Source organism: Vicugna pacos, chromosome 16 (genome assembly GCF_048564905.1).
Source record: "Vicugna pacos chromosome 16, VicPac4, whole genome shotgun sequence".
NCBI lineage: Eukaryota > Metazoa > Chordata > Mammalia > Artiodactyla > Camelidae > Vicugna > Vicugna pacos.
Window position 1 is genome coordinate 26984549 of NC_133002.1, and position 26138 is coordinate 27010686.

Sequence of the window (26138 nt, forward strand, 5' to 3'; positions counted from 1 at the left end):
TTGTGTTATTGCCCTCATTTCTATTTATGAATAAACTGGTGTTGAGAGAAGCACACAGGTCTGCCCAGGTCACCCACGTGGTTAGTGAAGATTTGGGTGGAACGTGGGCTTGGCATTTCCAAGCAGTACCATTATGATGGTCTGTGGCAGGGAGCAGCATTCACTTTGCTTGTTTATTCATTCATTCAACAAACATTTATTGAATAAACTCTGTGGGTCAGATGCTTTCATAGGGTTATCTGATTCTTCAGCAGTATGGAGAATCAGGTAATGTTTTCTTTTTCTTTTTTTTTTTAATATGAGAAAAATATCTCTGAGAGGTTATAATCTCCCCAAAGGAAAAATAGCTCATAAATGAGGGATAGTACATTTGTACAGTTCCTTCTTCTTATGCAGGTGGTACCCTAGGCATTTTACATTTGCAAACTTCCATAATCCAGATATATTCTTGTAAGGCAAGAAGTTTTTTTTTAATTGAAGTATAGTCAAGTTTACAATGTTGTGTCAATTGCAAGGTGGGGTTTTTTGAATTTTGAATGGAGAAAATATTTTTTGAGGGGGTTAATTAAGTCTATTTATTTGTTTCATTTTTCTAAAATGAGGTACTGAGGATTGAGCCTAGGTCCTTGAACATGCTAAGCACGTGCTCTACCACTGAACTGTACCCTCCTCCCCAAAGCAAGTTTTCTTACCCATTATTCTGCACCTTAGGAGTTCAAATAAATTGGCGTTGAAATCCAGATATTTTGATCCTACTATGGTTCTTTGCATTATATCCTGCTGAGGGGTGGGGAAGCAGTTCCTTTATTCATTCATTTATTCAGCAGTTTTGAGCACCGACTTTGCATCAGGGCCTGCCTAGGTGCTTGGAAACAGAAAACAAGAAATGATCCTTTTCTGCAGGGGATGGAAGCCTAGACCAAAAGCTGGGTAATGTGATCTGAGCTTCAGTAGCCATGTGCAGACGCTGAGGACAAAATTATCCCCTATTTGCTTGGACTTCCCTTGCCTTCTGGCTGGTGCACACCAGGTCGCCTCATCCCAGTGAGGCCCGCAGCCCACAGCACAGTGTGTACATCGATTTACCCTCCCTTCTCGGCAGGGCCTGCAACATGAACGCCCCTGACTACGTGCAGTGCGCTGAGGACCACCAGACTCTCCCGATTGTGGTCCAACCCGTGGGGATCATCTTAGAGAATTTCTTTTGCATCTATAATGGAATCTCCTTGGTGAGCCAGATCAGACCGTGCGGCTCCCAGTGGGCACTCTGTATCTACTATAGGTATCTCTATGCGCCCGAGAATGGATGGAGTGACTTCCAGACCCACCGCAATGTCATGGGCCTTGTCACCATTACTGACTGCCTCTTGGCCAAGACCTTCTAGAAGCTCCACGCACAGAGGAGCTGTATGGCACCACGCTCTACGACTCTCAGCTCTTTGTCTTTGTGCTGTATGGGGAGGTGGCCGAGCAGCCGCACACCGACGTGGCCTTCAATCTACGAGGACTGCAGGGTGGTGGAGAAGAGGATCGACGACTTCACTGAGTCACTCTTCATCTTGCCCAAGTCCAAGTGGCTGGATGGGGACCCCGAAAATTCTGGGGAGAAGACCCCCCTCCTCTACATCCTATTTGAGAAGGAGGACTTCGTGGGACTGGACACAGACAGCAGGCAAGTCAACCTGAAGGCCAGGCCACCCTGGCTGTGTGACAGATTGCTTCCCTACATCCAGAATGGGATCATCAAGGAGGAGGGCTTTCTTGTAGCCAAGGCGGGAAGGAGGTGTAGCCCGCCGGTTTTCAGACGTTTAAAACTAAATCCGCCTTTGTTTCAGAGAGATCCTTTTAGGGTTAGTGTGGACACTTACTCCCCCTTTTCAGCCAGGACACTTGGGGGGACCCCTGGAGTTGCTGTCCAATAGAGTAGCCACAGCTACTGTTGTTAGTAGTGCTGGGGAGGAGGCCGGTCTGAGCTGAGATGTGCTGTAGGTCAAATGCACATCAGACGCTGAAACTTGTCTAGTAAAAAGAATATAAACTATCTTGTTACTTTCTATATTGATTACACGTCAAAATGATAGTATTTTACATACAGTAGAATAAGTAAGGTCTGTTCTTAAAATCAGTTACTTGGTTTTTTTTTGGTACATTTTAAACGTGGCAACTGGGAAACGTTATTTACATGACTCTCATTTCATTCCTGTTGGACAGCCTGTCCTGGGACAGTTTCATCCCTTTGCTTATAAATGAGACTCTGAATCCCGAGACGCAGAACGAGGTGCTGGTTGAGCTCAGGGTGGAGCCGATGTCTCCTGCCTCCCAGGCCCAGCACCAGCACGGCTCAGGCCCTCTCCCCTGCCTGACAGCCACCATGCCAAGTTAGGACATCAGAAACACTGCCAGGGGCTTCCGAATTAGCTCCTTACGCAGGGAAAGGCGTGTCACGGTGTATGGGACACAGCAGGGAAAAATTCGTCCTCACTTTGTCCCTGTGATTAGGTCAAAGGCCCCACTCTGCCTTGGAAGTGCAGACGATCTCTTCTGGGCTGCCTAACCCCTCACCCTCTACTATGTTTCCCTGTGTATCTTTCAAGCTGTCCCTCGGGCAGAAGAGGGTGAGACGTCTTTGCCGAGAGGTGGTCCCCCTTTACTGGGGAGAGTGAGGTGAGCTGTGTCCCCCCGGCCTACGGCCTCGGGCCTTGAGTCTGGAGAGCGCTCATGGCGGTCCCACAGGTGACGGTCGGAGGACATGGCACGTGCTGCCGGGCCCGCTGTGCAGGAGGGGCTCTGTGATTCTCTGTGATTCTAAGGTCAGATTCTACTTTCTTGTTGTTGGTAAGATGGAGGAGAAGATGCCAGAGAATTGATAAAAAGAAAATCCACACCAGTCCTGTGAATGACAGACACAGGGGATCCGTGTCCCACCTGCGTGTGGTGCCTGGCGGGCTCTGGAATAATTTTCACTTCCTCCCCGGACATTCCTCTATGGCTTAAGGAAGGGGAGAGGCATGTCGTGGCCATGATCTGTACTTGTCCTCACAGGGCCCTGTGATCTACATGCCCACACTACACTTCTGCTCCTTGGAGATGAGGTGTCAGGTTTAGGAAACTGGGCACTGCTGAGGGCATAGCTGCCAGAACCGTGCTACACCAAGGCTGGCTCCGTTCACCTCACCTGTCACCTCCTGTTGAGTCCTAAGGCGTCATTCAAGGTAGGTGCATCGGTGCAATGAAAGCAGGGACCTCCTTCACCCCCTGGACAGACTGGTGGGTGATCAGTGGAAGCCTGGAGCCCTGCCCCAGCCCCACGCCAGTGCCTCCTATTTTGTCATAGGAGGCACTGGTGACATTTTTGCTCAGCAACTGCTTGGCTCTGATTCTGCAGAGCCAACAGAGAATGCCAGCTTGTTTTTGCCTTTTGAAGTCTGCCCTTGGGATTTGGCGGAGTAGCTGGATGTGTGCTTAGCCCATAGTGGTTGACACTGTCACCATTGTTTACCCAGAACCTCGTGTACCAGGCATGGCTGCCGGCATCAAAATACAGCAGCGCATTAAACCTCCCTCCTGGTGGGTCTGTCTGTTCTGGTACCATAAGGGCTCAGCCAGCATCTGAACGTCAGTGAGATAACGTGGCCAGTGAGCTCGGGTCAAGCACGTTCTCCTCCAGTGACTTTTACTCCATTGTTGCTTTTACACAGTCATTAATTTTTTAAACAATGCTTTGGTTCAGGAGCAGAACCTAATTCTCCCCTGTTCCTCTTGGTGGGAGTGAGTAAAGTTGTCCAGCTTGAAATGCGACCACATTTTGTAGCTCAAAAGCTGTCTACACGCATCTAGGTGAAGTTTTGGTTTGGGGCGCTGACCACGTTGGGGTCCCCCGGCAGCATCGCTCCCCTCAGGCCCCTGCCTTCCCTGGATCAGGAGGTGAGGGTGGGTCTCACCATCCCTGCATCCCTGTCCTCATCACACTGACGTAATTTCTTGTAAATGCTGTCAAAGTCATTTTTGTTCTCGTGTGTTTCTAATTTTGGCTGTTCCTCTATTCCTTTTTCTATTTTCCTTTTTCCCTTATACCACCCCGTGAGCATGTTGTTGGGTCTGAAAATCTGGGCTGTGCACACCCTGCATTGGAATAGCCAGATCGCCCTCTGTGCCGTCTCCATCACTATAAAAAGGAAAAACTTAACAGTTGCCATGATTCGTATATTATCCTAGTCATCTTATTTTCTACTTTTTTGGAATTTTTGCTATGTTAGCACATCACCCACTGGAGTTTGATATCTGTTAAAGTCCTTGCTTTGAGGAACCTGTTAGTTCGTCCTTATATTTGGTAACAAATGCTCTCTTACTAATTTTGTTTATTTGTTTTGAAGAAGTGAGATGCGAATTGATTTAGGCGGCTGCTGAGGGATTTTTTTCATGGAGTATTTAAACTTGGAAAGTCAAATTCTGCAGCACCTTGCTTGATTCTGGCTTTTACACAAACGTGCTCGGCACATGGTTCCTGGCTGTCGCTGTGTGACGTGCGTGACGGCGCTTCCTGGCCGGCGGTCACTGGTGAGGAAGTGGCCGGCTCGGGGGTGAGCAGCTGCAGGGGATGCTGTTGGCGGAAGCAGTCACCGGTTTTTTGTTTTTTGGTTTTTTTTTTTTTGCATTCACCTTCCCAGTGCCATTTACTTTACTTTGCATTCATAGAGGGGCAGGAGCGGGCCTAAAACCATGCCACTCTTTTGTTCCCTTTATGAGGCTGGGTTTTCTAAGTATCAGGAAAACATTGCCTTGTCCTAAGTAACTGGTTCACTTGGATCTGGTGGACACAGGGACCGCTAAAGGGGACTGTAGCTTCCTCTCTGCTTCAGCCAGTGGACATTCAGAGCCGGGTCTGTGGTTTGCCTCAGCAGCCGTGCAGGCCTCCCTGCACCGGCCTTTACTTTTACCCCTTTTTGGCAGTAAATAGCTGACTCTGTGTCTGTTGCAGCTGATGTCCACCACTGACGGCCGTGTCGTTATTTTGCGGTAGTGAGTCTCCAACACCCCTGTCAGCCGTGAAGGGACCTTGCATTCTCACCCCGACCCTGGTTCATCTCACCCAGGGAAAGGGCTTGGCCACCACCGTCATGCTGGACATGAGGCCTTGTTTCTCCTTTCATGCTCTGGTCCAAATGTGGACACTTCATCCTTCATTGACTTGGTCTCGCTTGAGACAGTCCAGACTTTCTGAAAGAGTCCATCACATTCTGGGGGGGAACAGAACAGAAGTAAGAGTCGCAAGTAGGAGTCTAGGCTGTCTGGGTTGGCAAATGCAGGCTGGGATCTGTGATGGCCGGTCTGTGCCCTGGAAACTGGCCTTTCCCGTGGCTCCCGAGAGAAAAGGGGTCGGAGCGAGAACAGACTTGCCTGGGTTCCTACCATCCTCATCTGCTCACTGACAGGAGTGTCAGCTAACTAGGAGCTCCCCCAGACCTCGGGCCCTTCAAACCTCAGATCACTGGAGATCCTTGAGTCCCTTCTTCTGGTCCTTCTTTGTGAGAATCCAGTGCCTTCTGAGGTGACTGGCAGCAGGAGATGCCTCCCCCTCCAGGGAACTCCCTTCGGAGGACTGTGACTCAGTGCACCTTGCTGTGAGCTTGTGGGTTTCCATCGTGCTCCCTGCAGAACCAGACTTGAGACTGGCTTAGTGACAGAAATAACAAGACTGATTCCAGGGCAGGGCCAGGTGGAGGGAACAGTGGAAATTGAATGTGACCTCAAACACCTAGGTGGGTGCTGGGGCTGTTACTAAAATGGGGAGCCTGGGAGGTACCTGCCAGGAATCGAAGTCTAGAGTAAATGGTGGACATAAGGCCTTTTTTTTTGACATATGGCATTTTTAAGATGCCATTTGTCATCCAAGTTAGGACTTCCAAGAGGCACTCGTGTCTATGAGCCTGGGGCTCAGGTGAAGGAGCCGGACTAGAGATACACATTGGGATTCGTCATTCTTAGCTGGTGTTCACAGCCGTGCAAGTGGATCAGCTCATCTCAAGAGGTGCAGACTGTGTCTGAGGGGGGGCAGGGCTGTGCCTGGTTTGGAGGAAAGCCCGGACCATGCAGCTTTGGTGTGTCAGTCAGCGGCGTTTGTGATTTTCAGAGCAATGGCATTTATCCTTAAGGTTCTGGGGGGTGGGCAGGGCCACACAGGAAGAAATCTGAAGAGAGGGTTTTGGCCACGTGTGCGCGTCTTGGGACGATCCAGAGGCTGCAGGGTCCAGAAGGGGAAACTCCTCAGAAGCTGGAGTCGGAGTGGGGAGTTGGGAGAATGTAGTCACACTCTCCTGTGATGAAGGGAGGGAGGCCTAGGGAGTCCGCACCCTAGCGGACTCTCTTTCCCACGAACAAAAGGCAATCAGACAGAAGATTTGAGGTAAGAAGGGATGGGCGTTGGGAGAGGAGCCAACCTGGAGAACGGTGGTTGAACAATTCTTGAATAGTCTCCCTGAAACATAGAGTTAAAAAAACCCAGACTCTTAAGAATATTGATAGTGACTGGGGAGGAGGCAGTTGTTTTTCTGACCTCCTAAGGGTAAGGTATGTATCCGGGGATATACAGAAGAATCGGGCAGTCTGTTCCTGGGGCTTCACCCTTACCAGGGGGAACAGTGCAAGTTTAAAGGGGGAGAAGGGCAGCGGAGGGAAACTAGCCAGGTCCCGTGTCACGTAGCAGTCGGCCGCCCTACTTGCGTGTTGCATTCACATCCATGCCTCCCAAGTGGGCGGTGGCAGCCCCGTTTTGAAGATTGGGAAGCCTCCTCAGAGGTTTAAGGAATTGGTTCATTTAGCAGCTAGTAAATGCTGTAGCAGGATTCCAGCAGGGCCTTGTCAGACTTCAAGGGCATGTTCTCTCTACTAATTCCGGTTGTACCTGAAATGGTGAAGTGAGTCAGTTTCGGAGCCTTTCAGAGAAAGTACGCTTTAAGTGCCTCAGGACTGTTGCACAAAGCTCAGTGTTCTTTCATGGTTCGGAACCACCGCAGTGCTTTTTGCCCCACAGATGTAAGGTCTTACTCCTTTGACGATGGCGTGGTTGTAAATGACATACAGGTGCAAAACCACACTTAGCAGCTTCTGAAGGGAAACTCTCCTGTTCTCCCTTGATCGGCTTTCTTCCACGGGATGTAACTGTGCTGCAGCTAAGGCCTGAGCTTTCCGTATGGAGTGAGGGTTTGATATCCAAATTTAGCATAAAACAGTCAGATGGAGAAAATCGAAGATGACAATATATTTTGGGGTTTCATTAGACAAGACATACTATCTGTTAATGGCTCATAAATCTAATGAAATTGAGTACAGAACATTGCATTTCTTACTTTCTACTGAGAGCTGTCTTCCAACATAAGGTTCTCTGCTTTGGAACTTCAGCTCAGCCACTAGGGCGCCTGTCATTGTGTTGGTGTGATTGCATTTACACAGTGCATGTAATCTGGGCTTCCTTAGCCCCAAACACTCCAGTGCAGAATCATAGGCTGTAGCCATCACTTAGTTATACAAATACTTCTAAAACTATATGATACCAAAAAAAATAAATAAATAAAAATAAAGAGAGAGAGGGAGATTGCCTTTATCAAAGTTCCTTTGGATTTTAACTGCAAAGTGTTGTTGAGCAGCTCTGGTTTCCTTTGGATATGAATATATACATTTCTTTGCATGTAACTTGGATTTCAGGCTTGAACACCAAGCTCTTGTTTTCCATGAGCCACAAAAATCATAGCCAAATGACACACGTATGAAACAGTTTATTCTTTTTATCTGAGACAGAATCTTGAATTTGGGACTTGAGCTGCGACTTTCCTGTTTGCTCTTCCCACCCCTCTTGTCACCTCACTCCTTTTTCCCACGTGGCCTCCAAGAGGTCATGGTCTCATAGGAGCAGGTGGACAAATACCAGTTGGTCGCCAAGCAGTGCTGCTGTAGATGGAGCCCAGCCAAGAGCTAAAGGACATCATCAGGGAGGACTTCCTGGAAGAAATTGGCTCTACATTCAGTTCTGGGGACAGAGTACGAGTCAGCCAGGGGAAGGAATCAAGAGGGTGACTCAGGTGGCAGGAGCAGCCCGGGTAGAGGCCTGGAGGCTTGTGGGGTGGGGACTCGGGGAGACTGCCCTGTGTGGTCCAGGGTGGTGGGTGACCCTGCTTTGAAGGACACTGGAGAGGGCCTAGGGGTGGAGGGCTTTGGAGGAGCTTGGTTTTTACTAGAACTGACACAGAAGAGGCAGTGAAGGGTGTCAGCAGGAAGTGACCCTTAGGAGAGCAGCTCTGCCTGTCCTTTTGAGTCCCACCCCTTCATTCTTTTATTCACAACACACGCAATTCTGAGTGTCTAGGGGAGAGGGGGTGGACCCACAGTAGTAAGCAAAATGTACTTGCTTCTTGAGAGCTTAGCAGTGTCAGAAGTTGACTTAGATTAAAATGTTTTATTAACACAGCAGGGCACCTAATCCAAAGTGCGGAGGTTGGAGGGAAGGAAGACTTCCTTGACAAACAGTTAAAATGAGCCTGGAGGCTAGTGGGAAGTAGCAGCAGGTCACGGGGCCCCTGAGGTCACTGGGGACCTGGTACTGAGGTGAGGATGGACAAACAGGGTCGGGGGTGGGGCTAGAACTCTACCAGGGAGCCTCTGATGGGTTTGAAGTGGGGAGATGTAATCAAATTTGTGCTTTGGGAAGGCTGCCTTGGCTGTGTGTGTGTGTGTGTGTGTGTGTAGCGGGGAAGAGGGGGAGAGTGTCACCAACTGGGAGGGTCATTAGAAGACCATTCACAGGCTCGGAGGCCACCAGTGGGAGAGGGGCGTCGGGACTGCTTGGGGACCGCAGGGGCAGAGTGGATGCCGGGTTTCCTTGTGTGGAGGGCTTGTTAGCGGGGTCGCTCTAGCGACACCTTGTGGCTGGAAGTAAACAGATGGAGGCCGCCAGGTGGACTTACCTCTTCTCTCCTTCCCTGCCTTGTGTGATGATCTTAGCTCTGCCAACATATGGAACAGAAGAGCTAAGTTCCAGAGTAGCCCAGGACTTTGCTGGGCTCGTTCAAGTGAGAGCAGATAGGATTTAGGCTTGTGTTGAGATCTGTAAGTTAACTTAGCTAGAAACGTCCTGTCTTTTGGATTTTCATAGGGGTAGTAATTCTTGATAAAGATTGCTTTCTTGGTGAGAGGAAATTTAATACAACTGATGTCTTTCTCAAAAAATATCTTATCTTTTAAGAAACTTAATATTCAAAATAATAGGAATATTTTAAAATGATAAACTAAGGCTTTCGTGTAGTTTCTTTGGTTTCTGAGTTGATGTGTAGGTAGACCCTTTGCATTACATAATAGCACATCTTTGACAGTATTTAAAGAGCTGTTAGTGAGCGCCCCCAATTTGAAAGCATCATTAAAGCTTGCTCTGAAATAGTGAAGTCATATAGGTCTTGTTTGCAGAAGCCAGATATTTGGTTTATAATCTGCAGCATAGCTCCCTTTATAAAATAATAATAGATTCAAAATTAACAAAGTGGAAAATAATTGTTTTTTTTAAAAAATGAAACATAAACTTTCTTGTGCTATTGTTGCAACTGGAAATTTTGAAAAGAAAAATCCTATTGTAATATCATCTAAGTGAAATACATATATGTCTGTCACATTTGAATAGTAACTGCACAGTGGTTTTTGAAGTCAGGATCATTCCAGCTCAGATACTGGCAGTGATGGTTGCTGGTTTTCAATGGAAGAGCCTAAATTTGCTTTCTTAGCTTTATTCTTTTCTTTTCTTATATTTTCTTTTCTTTTCTTTTCTTCTCTTTTCTTTTCTTTTCTCTCTCTCTCTTTTTTTTTTTTTTTGGGTAGTGCAAGGGTTGAGTAGTGCTGTGCCAGCATGATTTGGGGGCAATTTGTGGGCAGATGTCGTGCAGCAGCTGTGAGATATTTCCATGCATTTTACTTTCCGGACATCACCAGGGAACATGTGTGGTTTGTGTCTGCAGGATGGGATGCTGCAGGACTCCCTGGTCCATCAATGTTATGTCTTGGAGCTGCTCCGGTCAGTGAATGATTTTCTGTGGCTTGGAGCTAATGTGGTCTGATGCAGATGATCAGATGTGTAACTAAAGTACTGTTACTTGAAATAAGAGAAAAGCTAGCAAAAATGTCTCTAAAATACAGGATGAGGGAGGAGAATTGGCTGAGCTGCTTGCAGTGGGGAATATTCTCAGGTGACTCCCTCACTGTGTCTCCTGTCACTATCCCCCACAGCCCTGCATGGCAATCCTACTGAAGCAACCATGCACTTTCTCAGAAACGTGCTGAATTTCCTTGTGCCTCTGATTGTTCACTTTTTTTTTTGAAAGCACATCTTGCCCTTTGCTTAAATGCCATCCCTGCTAGCCACCACTTACACTCATTCTTCTGGACCTCGTCCATATATAGCTGCTGAATGAAAGAACAAAATGTAGTATCTCCATTTAGTGGAATATTATTCAGACATAAGAGTGAATAAAAAAGAAAAAATAAATAAAGGGGAATATGAAAAAAGCCATCTGCTCTGGGTAGTCCACCCTGACTGCTCAACCCGGACTTTTCCCTTTGAAACCCCACCCCTTATACCCTACTCTACTATTTTTGATAGTATTTACCACCTTCTAATAAAGTTTAACATTTTCAAAAAAAAAGAGACATGCTGATACCACTTCAACATGGGAAAGCCTTGATAACAGCACGTTAACTGAAAGGAACCAGACACAAACGGCCACATATTGTTGATTTCAGTGATCTTAGAAATGCCCAGAATTGGCTCATGCAGTGGCAGAGAGCAGATGATGGTTGCAAGGGGCTGGGTGGAGGGGGGTTGTGGAGTGACTGCTAGTGACAGGGGTGTTCTATTGGGGTGATGAAGTGTTCTGGAAATAGATGGTGGTGAGGGCTGCACAACCGTGAGTGTGCAGAAGACTGCTGAGCGCTGTCTCTGGGAGTGCTTGTTGTTGGGGCGGCTTTATTTTGTTCTCATCCTGTAATGTGAAGGGTCATCTTGTGCTGAGACCATTCAACTCCTGTGAGTGGTAAGGCTAAGAGACTTTGCAGAGTCATGTTTCTTTTTTCCCCCTTGCTGAGTGTAGGCAAAAATGGTTTAAGCCTGAGAAAGTGCTCCATATGCAGAAATGTCTTTCAGTTTTGCCTGGTGTAAAAATCTTGTGAACTTTTTAATCATTTAGGACAGTCTGTAGGGGGAAACAGCCTGTGAAGCCTGGGTGAGACTTGGAAGAGCCGCGCTACCCTCCCAGACACGGGTGGGGATTTCACCCCCATTCAGGCAGTGAAGGGCCAAGACCCGTGAGAGGAGTTGACAGTCATGAATATTTATGTGTATCCGCTGCTTCATCTTGGATATTAATTTCTAGCTGAGTCATTTTGTGGCGGCAGCCTCATCCTACATCAGGAATTTATAGTATCTGCTCTTTGAGGTGAAGAGCTGACAGACTTGATTATTTAACAGTCTATCTTGTATTGATATCTCAGATTCCTTTGTCAATCGCAAAACAGCAGAAATACAGACGTCCTTTAATGCCGATGTGACCTGGAGCAGGTTTAGTTTCTGTACCTCAGTGACCTTATCTGCGTGTGGGGAAGATGATAACAGTGCTTCCCTCAGAGGGGCTGGTGAGAGGAGACTGAGAAGCACAAATGGAAGACTTACACGAGATGCTCATGAATGACAAAATTTAGTGCTCTCAGCCTGGTGAGGCCTCAGGGGCAGAGATGTCAGAACAGAGCAGTCCTAGCCGGAGTTCGATCCGCATTGGCAGGTTTTATGATCACTACCACCACTGTGGGTTATCAGGTAGTTTTAAGACTTGGTAATATGAATTCATGAATAATGTTAAAGACTAGACAACTCAGATCAGGTTTACATAGTTCTCAAGATTTCCTGTGAGAAATGGATATTTTTTCCCCATCTTAAATCTGAGTGGATTCTCTAAAAAAGTTCTGTAGTCCTCCATCTTTTTCCTTTAATTCTCCTTTTTTTTAAATAAAAGTTTTTAAATGGAGTTACTGGGGACTGAACTGAGGGCCTCATGCGTGCTGAGCACATACTCTCTCAACTGAGGTATACTCTCCCCCATAATTTTTTTAAACTTTACTTTCTTAGTATTCAGAGGTTAGAGGCCTCTAATTCTTTTTTTGGAGACTTGTCCATAAACCGGTAAATCTAAAATTAATGGACAAAATTTGGTTTATTAAAAAAATCATTAGAACTTTTATCAATCCATTCAAAAGGAAATGCTTATTGAGTTAAAATGTTTCTCCTTTATGGTGATTTCTAATTTTTGGTCTAGCTTAACTTATTAAAAGTAATCCTCATCATCATAATGACCAAGCTTGCTGTGAGTGGACACCTACCAAAGGCTAAACTGTTTTTCTCATGTTTTACTTCAAAGAAGGTGTTTGACGGTAGGTATCAATGTCTCCTTTTTGCAGCTGAGGGATTGAGAGGTGGGCAGCTTGTCCCAAATCAAACGCAGCTGGCGGTGCCTAGCTCGGTGCTGGAACCCAGGCTGCACAGGATGCATTCTCAATTTCTCCTCTGATCAGCCTCCCGTTGAGTGGTTTCCCAAACTCCTGTGAGTCCATAAATGACCAATTTTGGCGATCTCAGCCTGATGAGGCCTTCAAAGGAGAGACACCAGTGAGAATGTGAGACAGAGTGGCATAAATTAAAATTGTACATTTTCACAAATGTTGCATTCTCAGGTAATGACTTAAATAGTTTATGTTTTCTTTATATTAGTGCTATGTAAGCACTAAAAACAAAACATTAAAAATGATTATAGTGCAAAATAGGAGTGGGCTTTGAAAGTCCAATCATTGCTAATGATGTTGCTTGTTTTTCTCTAGTGGTGCTTATTGACAGAATAATTTACAATGACTGAATTTGTTTTATGTATGTAGTCTTAGTATGGAGGAAAAGTTTGTCAGTGCATATTGAAAGTAAAATCTTTACTCTTTTCTTTCCTGATGATAAATATGTACGTTGTTTCCATGGCTTAAGTATACTTCCTCATTTGTGAAATTTGAGTGATGCCGTTTACCATGTCTGACTGTGAGAGGTAGACGCCTTGTATACAAAGCATCCAAGAGCTGCTTAGTAAAAATGTGCTGTCACAATGACAGATAGTTTAGAAGGATCAACTGTGAATACTAAAGAGGGTGGCTTGTTTCTGATGCATATTCAATATGGATATATATGAATATGGCTTAAAGTAACAAGGATTCAGGGTTTTGTGTGTGTGTGTGCGTGCAGTATGAAGTTTTAATGAAATCTGTATCATTCTATTGAGACAGGGACTAGTTAAATTGACTTAAGCAGACGACCTTGAAGATTATTTACACAGAATGTGTATTGTTACAACTCAGTGTTCATGCTGCCGTGTAACTATACACTCAGACATTTAAATTCGTAGGACTCTGACCAGAAGCATTAAGTTTAGAAAAATCCACATTGATCATTTTCAGGGAATAAGCTTCTCTCTTTTGTGATTAAAGAAAATTTTGATTTATTTTTCTGCACTCTTAATAGGTTTTAAAATATCAAAACATTGATTTGACATGTCAGCTTTTTTAATAGAAAAAAGCTCATGCTGTTTTAATATGTAAATAAATGTTTTTGTATTTCAATACACTTCTATGATTTCCTGGCTCTTTGAGAAGTATTTTGCAAGATACTTAGATTACCTCCTGTTGGAAAAATACAGACATGACTTTTATGAATATAGGCCTAGTACAGGTCTGTTGGTTTTTGCTACAGTGCAAGACATGAGGACTAGGAGAGCAGTATGTGCTACATAAGCTTTTAGTTATCTGATTCTTGTTTCTGATCCACAGGCAATTTTTGTGTTGCACCTTTCCAGGCAACCAGGAAGGCCTTTTAAGCCATAGGTGGCGCTGTTACACCTTCTTACAGTCTTAACTTTCCTGTTTGTAAAGGAAGTCTTAAACAACGTTTTTTTTTTTTTTTTTGATTCCTTTGCTTAGTGCTTCAGGGTAGCACAATGTCCATTATGTCTGACTACCTGGAAATATTATTCTGCTTATGTCTTAGTTTTATTCTATCATCTCGCTGTGAACATTTCAGACTTCCTGTGCAAACAGTTGCAACATCGGACTTTTCTTGCAGTGTTAGAAACCAGTGAGCCGGGATTTTATAAAAGAGCTAGAAGCGGCCTCTGGAGCACCTTAAAGCTGAAAAGTGTACTGAGTTCCCTAAGTATTATCCTCACCGCTGTGTGTCAATGGGTGGTAGGAGATTTGGTACATATACAAAGGGGTGTGGTGTTTTGACTTGGGTTTGCGTGCACGCGCTGCCACTGAGCTACGTGATCCTGAGTCAGTTCTTTCTGAGTTTTTCCCTCGTCTGTGAGATGGGGACACTCATTTCTGCTTTGTAGAATTGTGAGAATTAGAAATTATGTAAAGTGTTTAGCACAGTGTGTATGACAAGAGGGCTCATAATCTTAACTGCTGTTTGGTGTGAAGCCATCATTTGATAGTCTTTGGCAATTACTGAGAAACAGGAAAATAAGAAAAGCTGGTTTTATGATGAAAGATATTTGAGGAGGTTCCATAGTTCCTATACACATAATTTAGCATCAGCAGAGTCAGGACAGTTACACAGTCGCCCTGAACCAATGTTAAGCCACAGAATTTTTGTTACTTCATATATGTTGGGGCTTAAGGGGACCCAATACTTATACACATGTTGTGTCCAGCAGCCAACTGAGAGATGACAAAGAAGAACAGGCAGGCGATAAATGTCTCCTTTATTACTGATGAAGCCACGTTCTCCATGAAATTCAGGGCTGTGGGAGAGTGAGTGTCATGACACTATATCCCAGAATTAGAGACTTACGCAGTCCCAGGTAACTCTGGTCCACAGCGAGCATTCCCTTGAGAGATTCTGACCCATAATGCACAGGACTGTCTTGCCATGGAACTGAGCATCCCGGCTGCTTCCTAAGGGTGGCCAACACTGGAGGGGAAGGAAAGCTTTCATATGCCCTGCTTGTCTCCCCGGACTCACACCTCAATCTGTTAGTGTGAGGAGGGCTAGCCGTGGGCCAGTGGTCAGGGGTGTGAAGGGAGAAGCAGTCTCCCATGGACCAGAGGAGTGGGGAGGAGGGAATCCCCCCTCAGTTTAAACAGGTGGTGGCTTGAAACAGAAGGGTGCTCCTCAAGAGTTTATAAGAGGGGAAATAAGGATTTCCTTTGGAACTCAGAATAGTCATGAAACACAGAAGATGATTAGATGGGAGACTTGTAAATCACTTTCTTATTAAATTGAAATTTGTTGGGCACCAAAAATGTGCTACATTCTTTTCTGAGAGTTTTACAGAAATGAATCCTCCAATTTTCACAACAAGTGAGTAAGAAAGATTTGATTGTTATCCCAGGTTTACAGTGTGGAAATTGAGGCACACAGAGGGTAAGTAATTTGGCCAAGGTAACAGAGCTAGTAAGTGGCAGAGCTGGGATTTAAATCCTGGCTATCTGGTTTCCAGGCTCCCAGGGATGGGCTTTGGGTGTTTACAGGTATCTGCATCCCTGGATCTCTATACCTCTGCATCAGTTAGACCAGAAAGGACAGGGAAAGTGGAGTTATACAGGTGCTCACAGTCGTGTCTCAGCCACTGTCCATGGAGTGTGCCCCGTGATTGGCATTAATTGTTTTCCAGGCAGTAGATCTGTTCTTATAACAGAAATTTAGTCCATTGAGTTAATCTAGAAACCCTTCCTGCTCTGCTTCTGTCCACGCTTGCCATGTGACTGCCTGCCCGAGATTGGGCCGTGGAGGAGAATCTGTACTCATGGTTGAACTCTGATATTTCAATCTGGTTTGTAGTTTCACATCTCCTGTTACATTAATAAATTAAATTTCTGGTTTTCTTGCATCAGTGTGTCATAAGTTTGCTTAATGTGAAACCAGTCCATGGGAGCCCAGGGGTGCTGAGGGTATAATTTCTGAGCATGTGGCATTTCTACCCGTGCAGAAATGGCTGGAGGATGTCCACCTTCCTCACTGATTTCTCCCAGCAGCAGGGTCCTCTCCCACCCCCGGATGTGAGGATGGGATCTCTCTGAGTAGGCCATTCAGAGGCCGAGTCCACCAATCAGATGAAGTACCTGGAAGTGGGTTTAATAGAAGAAAAGGGCTTCCAGGTAGTCCGATGGGCTGTTTGAGTCCGTTTGGTGAAAAGATGTCCACTGTCTGTGGTTGAGCTGCTACTTTGCTGTTTAAAAGTCTGTATTACATGAAGGGATTTTAAAAAGCAGAAAGGTGTGATTTCAGGTGGTACATCCGCACCGGTGAGTAGTGCTGGATGACCGCCTGTGTGAGGAATAGACAGTCTTACAAACTTCATAAAACAGCTTTTAAAGCTCTTCCATCTGAGTGCACTTCGTATGGGGTCCAGTTCATGACTGGTCGCACTGAGAGGGCACGTAACTGATGATGGCAGAAAGGACATGGAGGCATCATAAAGGTCCCAGACATGTTCTGTGTTTAGAGGATGGGGCACAGAGTAATATATTTGAGCTGGTTTTTCATTGAACACTTTTGAGTATTTTCTAGGACTCCCCAATCCCCCATGGTTCCATGCAGCTGGGTGTCCCCTCAGTGCAGCTCTGTCAGCGCTTGCCCTGGGCTGACGCGGTGTCACGGGTAGCAGGACGGTCAGTGTCCCCGGCTCCTCCGAGCTCCGTCTCCTCATCCGCAGAGCCGGGTTTCTCATCCGTGTCTACATAGTAGGATTGCTGAGAATCACACGTGATGGTTGTCAGGTGTGATTTGTGGTTGTCTCTGTGATTGGCGTATAGTCAATATTTAATAGAAACACTTGTTTTTTATTATAATTGTGGCTCCTAGATTGCAGTGGTTTTTAGTCTGCATTTATTTTTTTATATAAATTTATTCTTATTTTTAAGTAAGCACTTGTATTTATTTATTTTCATGAAGGTACTGGGGATTGAAGCCAGGAACATGTGCGTGCACAACAGGTGCTCTACAATGGAGTAATACCCACCCTCCTTGTCTGCACTTAAAAATAAATATTTCAATACACAAAATATTTCTTAAACACCATCATGGGTCCTATTTTCTGCATAGACAATTGAATACATATGCCATCTCAATAAGAATAAATGTCATAGGGACATACCTTTCTAAATCTGTTTCCGTGTTTTAAAACGATCATAGCTAGTGAAAAACACGAGTCTTGGATCCACTACTTCTTAGGGTCTGCTTTGCCATCATGGGGAATTACATTCTACAGAGAAGGCTAATTGGATCTCATTGATATTTGGATGATTTTGCAATGTTCAAGGCTTTCGAAAGCTGACCGTTTTGTATTTTAAACTAACTACTAAGTTATCTTCTAGAAGTTGTAAGTCCTTAGCTTGTGAAGTGCCCAGTAATTCAGTTTGTATATGTCTGTGTCTCTGTGAACGTGTATGTGTGTGATTTCAGGAATGTAGCAATAAGTTCCATATAGCCTTCTGAAATCTTTCTCCTCCAGTTCAAGGTGTAGGTATATATTTACACAAATAAATTGATACTCTTTTGTGATTTGGCATATTGGTGGGAATAAGAGGTTCTCATAATTGTTTCAGAAGGGTTGGGGAGCATGAGCTTAGAAAATGGGAGGAGATAGAGGCAGGGAGGTTCTTTAAACTTTGTGCAAGATGAGAAACAGTAGCTTTTCTTTTTTCTTCTAAAGCAAACTGGCACTGAATTGTAACATACTAATACTCAGAATTGCTTTTCTGATCAGAGACAAGTGCCTCAGATTTTTCAAGGCAACATGAATGATGAAATGTGTTTTAGCAGTTATCTTTAAAAGTAGTTTTATTTTTCAAGTATAAGTCTATAGACTGTTCTTTTTTTCCAGCTGTACAAGAATTTCTCATTGATCCAGGTACGTGATCAATGTGTTTAGTTTCTTTGGGTTATTTATTTTTTTAAGTGCTTGATTCATTCTGGTGTGAATGAATGTTTAAAATTTCTGGATTTTGATCTTTAAAACTTGCTGATTTATCAGAACTGCAAAAAACCTGATGTTTGTTCCTTGTTTGGTGGGGCAACCTATTGATTTATGTTGTCTGTTATAGAGGGAAATTCTTCCTCTAGCCTGTAGATAATTAAGTGAATGGTTTGCAGTGTGCCTTAAAAATTATTTGAATGCATTGAGCATGTTTGTCCAGTGAATTTTGGATTGAGTCATAATAATGACTTTGCTTTGATTCTGTGGCTTTTGTCCTCTCCACAAGAATTTGCATTCTCTGTTGCATTTTGTATTCGTGTTCTTAACAGGGGAAGGAATTTTGCATTTTTTACAGAGGTGGGTTTTCCTATCCCCTCTGAATTCCTTCTGTAATTGATACAGCGAAAATCTGTTATTGCAGTGCTTAATTATTTCATAAAAAATTTTTTGGCTTAATCAGAAACAATGACAAAGAATGATAATAAAAAATACGAAAACCTTCCTTCCTTTGAAGAATAGAAATGAGGTGGTCAGGCTCACGCATGCTTTGTACCTGACACACTTACTCTCATGTCATTGTGTATCATGAGTCGGAGATGGAGTTGCTTCAGGTTTATAGATTTTTGTTTTAACATTTGTGTTGAATTCATTCTCTAGGCATGATGATTCCTGTTGCCTTTGTGGAAAGTGTAGATGAAGGGAAACAAATGCTTTGTTTTGTTTTCAGGAGGCCTGAGATGCTGATGAGAAAAGAGTAGAGGGTGGGCTGAGGAAAATAGTGACAGACCCTCACCTCCAGGCTGAAATTGATGAACAAAGAAATCAATTAAGTGTATTGGTATTTGACTAATAGAAGTCAGACAGCCCAGACTGTCTAGTTATGCCCAAAGGAAAGTACTGAATTCACCTGCAGAATTAGGTGCTTTACCATGTAGAAGCAGCTTAGAGCAATCAGAAAAATCAGTCTTATGATGAGATATAAAAAGAATATAATATCTTTTATTTCTGAAACTTTTCTACATTAAGTTGTGTAGAGCTAAAATTAAGTTTCAAGCACTAGGAGTTAAGAGTTTAGGTGGTTCTGTGGGATCGTTATTCAGGGATGTGTCTAGACCCTGCTGGAGTGGCCGAAGCTGGCAGGAAAAGATCCAGAGCCAGGATTTTTCATCCTAGGATGTCCTCCATAAAGGTTCCATGTGGGAGCCCATGATTGAGTTAACAAGTTGTAACACATCCCAGCCGCCTGTCAACTTTAAGAAGAAAAAATGTGCTTATTAACTGCTTTAAAGCAAACACCTGTGCATCCTCACTCCTGTCTCCTTGCCATAAAAAGCAGAGACAATGCCTTGCTTGCATATTTGAGGTTATAGATAGCACACTGCTTATTGCACAGCAATGACCCAGGCCCTCAGCTATAAACGCCGGGCCTGCGTGGTGTTAGATAGTCTATTATCCCCAAAACAGGGACCATGCTGGTCTGGTGGTCTGCTTTGTAATGAACATGTCTAAAAAATGTATCTTGTTCCCCTCAGCCCATGACTTCCCTAAAGGTAAACTAAGTCTTAGTACTCATGGTGGAGTCTACAATCTCTGTCTCATCCCTTCTTTCCCCAAGTTCCTGCCTACTATCTCACAACTGTTATTGACTTTTTACTTTGATTATACACAATAAATATGGGAGCATTTGAGAGACTCGTGGATTTGGCTCCCTAATCCCTCTCGCTTTCTTTCCTTTTTCCGCAGTCTTGAGAAATTCATTCCGTGTCGGTAAGACTTCCGCCAGCCAGAACCCACAGTTCCAGGTGAGAAGGATGCAGGCTTTATCCCTCCTACCCGAGGGAGAGAGAGGAGATAATTGAGATATGCTCCCCTGTGGTCCCTTCCTGCCCCAGGGCCACTCCAGTTCACCTGCAGCCTTCTGGCCTCTGCTCACAGGGCCTCTGTCCCAGGATTGACCGCAGCCTTTTATTCCCTTGTCAACATTCCCTGTGCCTTTCAGAGGTTGCTCTCTTCTCTGCAATTCAACCCTGGCAGATGTGATGGTGGTCAGCGTGCTGATGGGCAGTTACTTGGGGACTCCCAGGAGCCATGCTGATTCTCCTGAGTCATTCGGGGTTACAGAACTGTCAAGCACTGCAGGAAGCCCATTCACGTGAGTTCAACACAGCATTACATCACTTTCATTTTATTTTTGAATTTTCAGTGGAGAAATTATTTGTAGCACACTGTTCCAGATTTTAGGCCGCCTGCTTTCCTCACCACCATTTCCTTGTTGGCTCTGGTGCTTGTTTTAAGAACCAGGTTTCTTCTCTGGTCATTTGTAGCAGCTGGGCTTGCTGAATCCTTGATTTGCATTTGAAGCAGAATGCTTCTTCGTGATGTCAAACTGATTTTCCTTGTCATGTCTGAATATTTCTTGTACACTCAGCAACAGTTTCAAGTGAAATGCTCTTGTCCAATTTCGGTTAACTAATATTTGCTGATCTCCTGCTTTCATGCTGAGGGCAGTTTCTTCTTCCTGTAATAAATGTTAGCAATTTGCATTTACTATGGAAGGTACTAATCCGAGGTGCTTTTGTTCTTAACAGTTTTAATACAAATCACCCATTAAAATGTACAGCGGATTTTACTCTACACCCAGAAATGTGCATCCCAGTCAATCTTAGAATATTTTCTTCCCCCCAACAGGAAACCCAGTACGCATAAGCAGACATTATCAACTTCCCCATCCTCCCCAAGCCCCAGGGAGCCACTCTTCTGTCTCTGTGGATTTGCCTGTGCTGAACATTTCATGCAAATCGAGTCACTTCATGTAAGTGGAACCGTCTATTTTGACTGACTTCTTTCACACTGAGTAACGTTTTCAATGTTTGTCCACGTTGTGGCCTGGGTCAGTACTCTATGCTTTGCTATTGCTGAATAATATTTCACTGTATGGCTGGGCCCCTTTGTTTACCCATTCATCACGTGATAGACATTTGGGTTGTTTCTGTTTTTTGGCTCTGAAAATTAATGGCGAAAAGTAATGGTGAATATTCCTGTAGGAGTTTTTATGTTAACATTTGTTTTCAGTTCTCTTACTTGTGTGCCCAGGAAGCAGAATTGCTGGATCATTCAGAAGCCAAATGTTCAACTTTCTGAGGACGTGCCAGGATGTTTTCCAAAGTGGTCACGCTGTGTTACATCCTCACCAGCAATGGCTGCGGGCTCCGCTTCCTCTGTGTCCTCATTAGTGCTTGTTAATCTTTTTTTGATTTTTAACCTATTGTAGTGAATGTGAAGCGGTTTCTCCTAGTTGTTTTGACTTGATTTCCTTTAGGGCTAATGTTATTGAACACCGTTTCATTGTGCTTATTGGCCATTTGTATATTTTCCTTGAAAAATATCTTTTCAGATTCTTTTTTCATTTTTTAATTGAGTTGCCTTTTTATTGTTGAGCTGTGGAATTTTTTTTTTTGATACACAAATTCCTTATCAGATAAATGATTTGAAAAAATTTTCTCCTGAGTGTTGTTTTTTCACTTTCTGGATGGTGTCTTTTGAAGCAAAGTTTTAAAGTTTAATGAACTCCAATTTATCTCTGTTTTCATTTTTCCTTGTGCTTTTGGGGTAATATTTAATATCTGATGTATTTTATTAAAACTTGTATATATAAAATAACTTAATTCTTAGGACCGTTCTAGGAGATGGGTGCGGTTGTTGTCCCCAGTCTATGCATCGGAGACTGAGATGCAGAGAATTTGACTGACATATTAGTGTCAAAGCTACCCAGTGCTGTGGGAATTCAGACCCTCATGTTTTTCCCTAGCATCTGAGCTCAACACCACCATGCTCCAATCTTTCCAGGAAACGTTAATGAAAAAATCTTTACTTTTTTGATTTCTTGTTAGATTTTTTTCTTATTGGGGACCTCAAATTCTCATTTTCTTTTCGGATATCAGTGTCGATTTATTTTAGGTCTCATGTAGGGAGAAGCATTGCTATCAGTTAACTTCTTTATTACTCACTCTCCAGTGATGATTGTTGCTAGTTGATCTAATCAAGTCATGCTTAAGTCTTTCCTGCTCATGACACTAACAGCAGAGTCATGACTTATAGAATGCTCAAAGAAGAAAGTACTTGATTGATTTTATTTTGCCAACCAATGAAACCAATCAAATAAAACCCTGGTGTTGACACAGACTATAAGCCCTCCAAAATAGGGTCACTGTCTTCATTGTGTTTCATTTGTTGGGTCACAGTGTCTGGATAGTGCCTTGCTGTCCAGCAGTTTTGTGAGGATACGGTGCTCGTGAATCACTGTAAGGACAGAATTTTGACAACAGACTGTGTTGTTCATTTCACGACGGAAAAGGTAATATAGAATTACTGTTCAGATTTGTTTTAAAATTAAGCTTTGAATTTTGAGAATAGTTCAAGAAGCCATACAAAGCTCTTTTTCACTAATTTTAGATCTATCTTAGACACATTATGTTTACATAGCAGAGTAACTTATCAAGTAGATTTGACAAAAGGAGTGTTATATTGATTATTTGTTTTAGTTGAAATATTCTACCAGGGATAAAGTCATAAGTGCCCATAAATGAACAAATATATTTGTATTTAAATGCAACATGGGAGCAGACTACATATGTTTCTATATAATATATATGACTGTGTGTTTTAATCTTTCTGTCAGTGTTTTAATAGTTTTTCAGCAATTTTGTAACTTTAGAATTCTTCTAAAAAAATCACCCCCAATTCTAGTGCAGTTTGTACTGTGTATCCTGTCTTATGCATGGGATTCCACTGTCCCCTCAGTGAGGAATTTCCTCTCCTATTGTGTTAGGAGCAGAGTTAAAGGAACTGTGATTTCTAGGCCTTTGCTCTCCATGTGTTTGCAGTTGGCTCTCAGTCACGATTTTCCCTTTCCAGAGTTTTCATTGTTAAATTAGAATTTCTGAAAATAACTATTAATATGTTGCATTGGTCTCCCTAGAAACTTGACGTCTTTGTGCTTTTCAGTTTTCAATTTATGAAAAATGCAAATGCACTCTTGTTTTTAAGTTGTCCTTTTTCAATAGATATTTATCTCTTAATTGATAGAATAATTTTTTCCCAATGAATGAATCAGTGTGCATGTTTTAAAGGATAACTTACTTTTTATTTTTCTTATTGTAACAGTAATATTCATTGTAGAGAATTTAGTAAATAAGGATTAACACAGTAATAACTTCACAATGGCCTCTAATCTCACCTGGAGATACAGTTGTAAGGTTTGAAATTGAGAATTATAAGTCCTCTCAAATTTTTCTTTTTCAAGTACGTATTGGTTACTGAGATCCTCGAATTCCCATATGAATTGTAGCAGCAGATAGTCAGTTTCTGCAGAGGAGCCCGCTGGGATTGTGATCGAGACCACGTTGAATATACGGATCGCTCTGGGGAGCACTGCCATTCCAAGAGCACTTTCTTTTGATAGGGGAATGTGTGTGGAGTGTCTGTCCTGGTATTTAGGTCTTCTTTAACTTTTTTTTTCAACAATGCTTTGAGTTTACAGAGTATTATTTTACTTTAATTATCTTTGCCTTTATATTGAGGACAAGTGTGCAAGGTACCGGGATCAGAAGTGTATTTGAGCCCCGCAACTTGCTGCCACCATGGACGCTGCGCTCTTGCTTCACCCGCTGTACAATCTTGCACAGAGTACGACGTCAGTAACTCTCTCTTGAATGAATGATTATATGATTGTTGGATGATGCTTGAGGGTCCTTGTGATGATTTTTTTCCCCAGCCTTTCCCCAGTTCTTAACTATGCCCTTTCTCTTCCTAAACTCCAGCCTGGGTTTCAGCCTGCCTGTGGCATTGATTTTCCTTGTCTGTGGACTCTTCCTTTCACTGGTTCCCGATAATGTTACATGTGGGCTGTGGAAACTTGCTAGATGTCAAGAAAGAGCTAATCCATTGTAGGCCAGTATTTTTAGAGTTTGTTATTGTTTTACTGATTGAAATTAAATGAGGCTGCCCCCTGAGACCTCTCGTGAGCACTTTTGACCTTCCTACAGCTGATACTGCTCTAGTTGCTGCATGTGCCCTTTCCCCAGCCTTGATTTTGTAATTGAAAAAGTCACCATCACTGGAGCCCTCTCTTTAAAAGATAAAGAGATCATTTGCTCCTTTTCCCTGTTTGGGGACTTCGATGAGATGAGATCCCAGATAAAGAATGGAGCCCCACCTCTTTCTGACCCCCGCTGTTTCCATTCCTTTCTTTAGGGGAAAAGAGTACAATTCAACAGTATAAAGATTGATTGTGAGCTAATGAGATAGACAAGACAACCGATCATTTATTAAATAACCTTTCATGATAGAAACAAATATATTATACACACAAACAGCACACAAAGCACTGTAGTACCATGGTTACAATCGTGGGTCCGAGTTCGTGTCCTGCTCTGGAGAGACCAGTCCTGTGAGATGGAGAACTGGTAAGTCGGCTTAGCCTCTCCAGAACTGGTTTTCTGTCCTGCAGAGACGGGGCTCGCTAGGCGTCCCCCCCGTAGAGGTGCTGTGGGGTGTAAATGACGCAAGTGGGCAGCCTGAGCACAGCTGCTCATTCCTCGTAAGTGCAGGGTAGCATAGCTTTTGCGGTGATGGCTTTATGACCGCCCCATGTAGACTGTCAGTGCTCTGAAGGGATGCCTTGTGGTTTGGAGATGGGATTCTCACTTCTGTAAATACCCAAGTATAGTGTTATTGGGTCCTGCTGATTTCAGTCTATTCTTTAGAAAGTACATATTGTAGATATATTTTTCAAGCATGCGTGCTTTTTTTCTTTTACTATTTAAAGCTCTACCCTCTCATCTCTTGGTGTTACTTTTCATGGAATCCAGGAAACAGTCCTAAGCTACCTGCCTCTTCACACTTTTCCGTGGTGGTTTCCTTCCCTGATTAGAAGAGGGTTTTGCATAGGAAATTTTATTTGTTCCCCCTTTCTTGGAGTCTCTCTCTCTGTCTGCCCATCTCTCACCTCTCAATCTGTCCATTTCTCAACCCACTGCTTCTTCTGACATGTTCCAAAACGCATTTCAGGTAGCTTACAGAAGAACAGATACCAAATAAACAGGTGAGAAAATGGGGCCCAGTTCAGACAGTGAGGCTAGGAGGCGAGCCTGTGTGAGGGTTGCAGGCGTGAGACACACGCCTCTGCCATGTGACTTATAAGATCGACAGCAGCAGTGTGCTTCAAGCTCCCAGCAGACACAGGGAAGCAGGATTTGAGGGAGATGCTTACTGGCTGTGAAATAAATAAGTGACTTAGGAGAAGCCCAGCCTTTCCAGCTACTAAGGCTTAGGAGAATATTTTGAGTGTCTTCCGAAATCAGAGTATGGCATCTTTTCTTTTTTCAGAGTTCTATGTATAGTTGGTTACATTCTATACCTGGAAATTTCTCCAAAACTGCTTCCCACGTGAGTCCCATGGCTTGGGAATTGGGTGGTTCTGCTCATTGATGGGGGTTGGCCAGAAACAGAAAATGAGAGCCTCAAAGGGGCCTGGGATTTGTCAGTTATGTTTTGTCAGTGCTGTAGGGTTCAAGAAATGCTTTCACCGTTTCTCTCCATCTGAGGCGGCAGCGTGCTCTCTTACCAGCATCAGGAGCTCAGGGCCACGGGATGGTGGGGGCTGACTGCACTGCCGTCAAGACAGCTGAGCTAGTCACTGCAGGTGTGGTTCTTTTACATACTTCATTTCATGTTCTTTACTAGAATGTTTCAACAGGGAGTTAATTAACTGAGTTAATTAACATTTAATAAATATGATCTTTGTTGAAAAGACAGTTATAGGCAGAATATAAGCTGTGAAGTCTTTAAAAACGGTTTCATTACTGAAATTTCATTTGGGGAGATACACGGTTTATCTTATATATGGCTCTCTTTTAAAGTAACAAAGAAACAAGACAGAAAAGGCAGAGGATGATTTCTGTTCTTCCTCTCGGCTTGCAGGTGCCCTCACCCCCAGTAGCATCAATCAAGACACCAGCACTGACACTGGCCGTGCTCAGAACTGCCTCAGCCCTGAAGACACTGCTGACAAATAGAAGGGGGCCACGCCCTGTTACAGCA

At 43.7% G+C, this 26138-nt stretch overlaps 1 protein-coding gene across 1 annotated transcript; it reads left to right on the forward strand.

Moving 5' to 3' along the window:
- The first annotated feature begins 1129 nt into the window (after positions 1 to 1129).
- On the forward strand, positions 1130 to 26138 carry LOC140686251 (trafficking protein particle complex subunit 9-like). Its single transcript, XM_072939965.1, has 6 exons — positions 1130 to 1672; positions 20038 to 20190; positions 20727 to 20850; positions 25425 to 25484; positions 25650 to 25740; positions 26019 to 26138. The coding sequence occupies exons 1-6, from the start codon at positions 1410 to 1412 to the stop codon at positions 26111 to 26113; spliced, it is 786 nt and encodes a 261-aa protein (XP_072796066.1). The 5' UTR covers positions 1130 to 1409; the 3' UTR covers positions 26114 to 26138.

Coding starts and splice junctions, on each gene's coding strand:
- LOC140686251 (XM_072939965.1), top strand. CDS start 1,410: ATGGCACCACGCTCTACGACTCTCAGCTCTTTGTCTTTGTGCTGTATG. Junction 1,673..20,037: donor GGACTGGACACAGACAGCAG/GCAAGTCAACCT, acceptor TGTGCCTTTCAG/AGGTTGCTCTCTTCTCTGCA. Junction 25,741..26,018: donor AGCTGAGCTAGTCACTGCAG/GTGTGGTTCTTT, acceptor CTCGGCTTGCAG/GTGCCCTCACCCCCAGTAGC.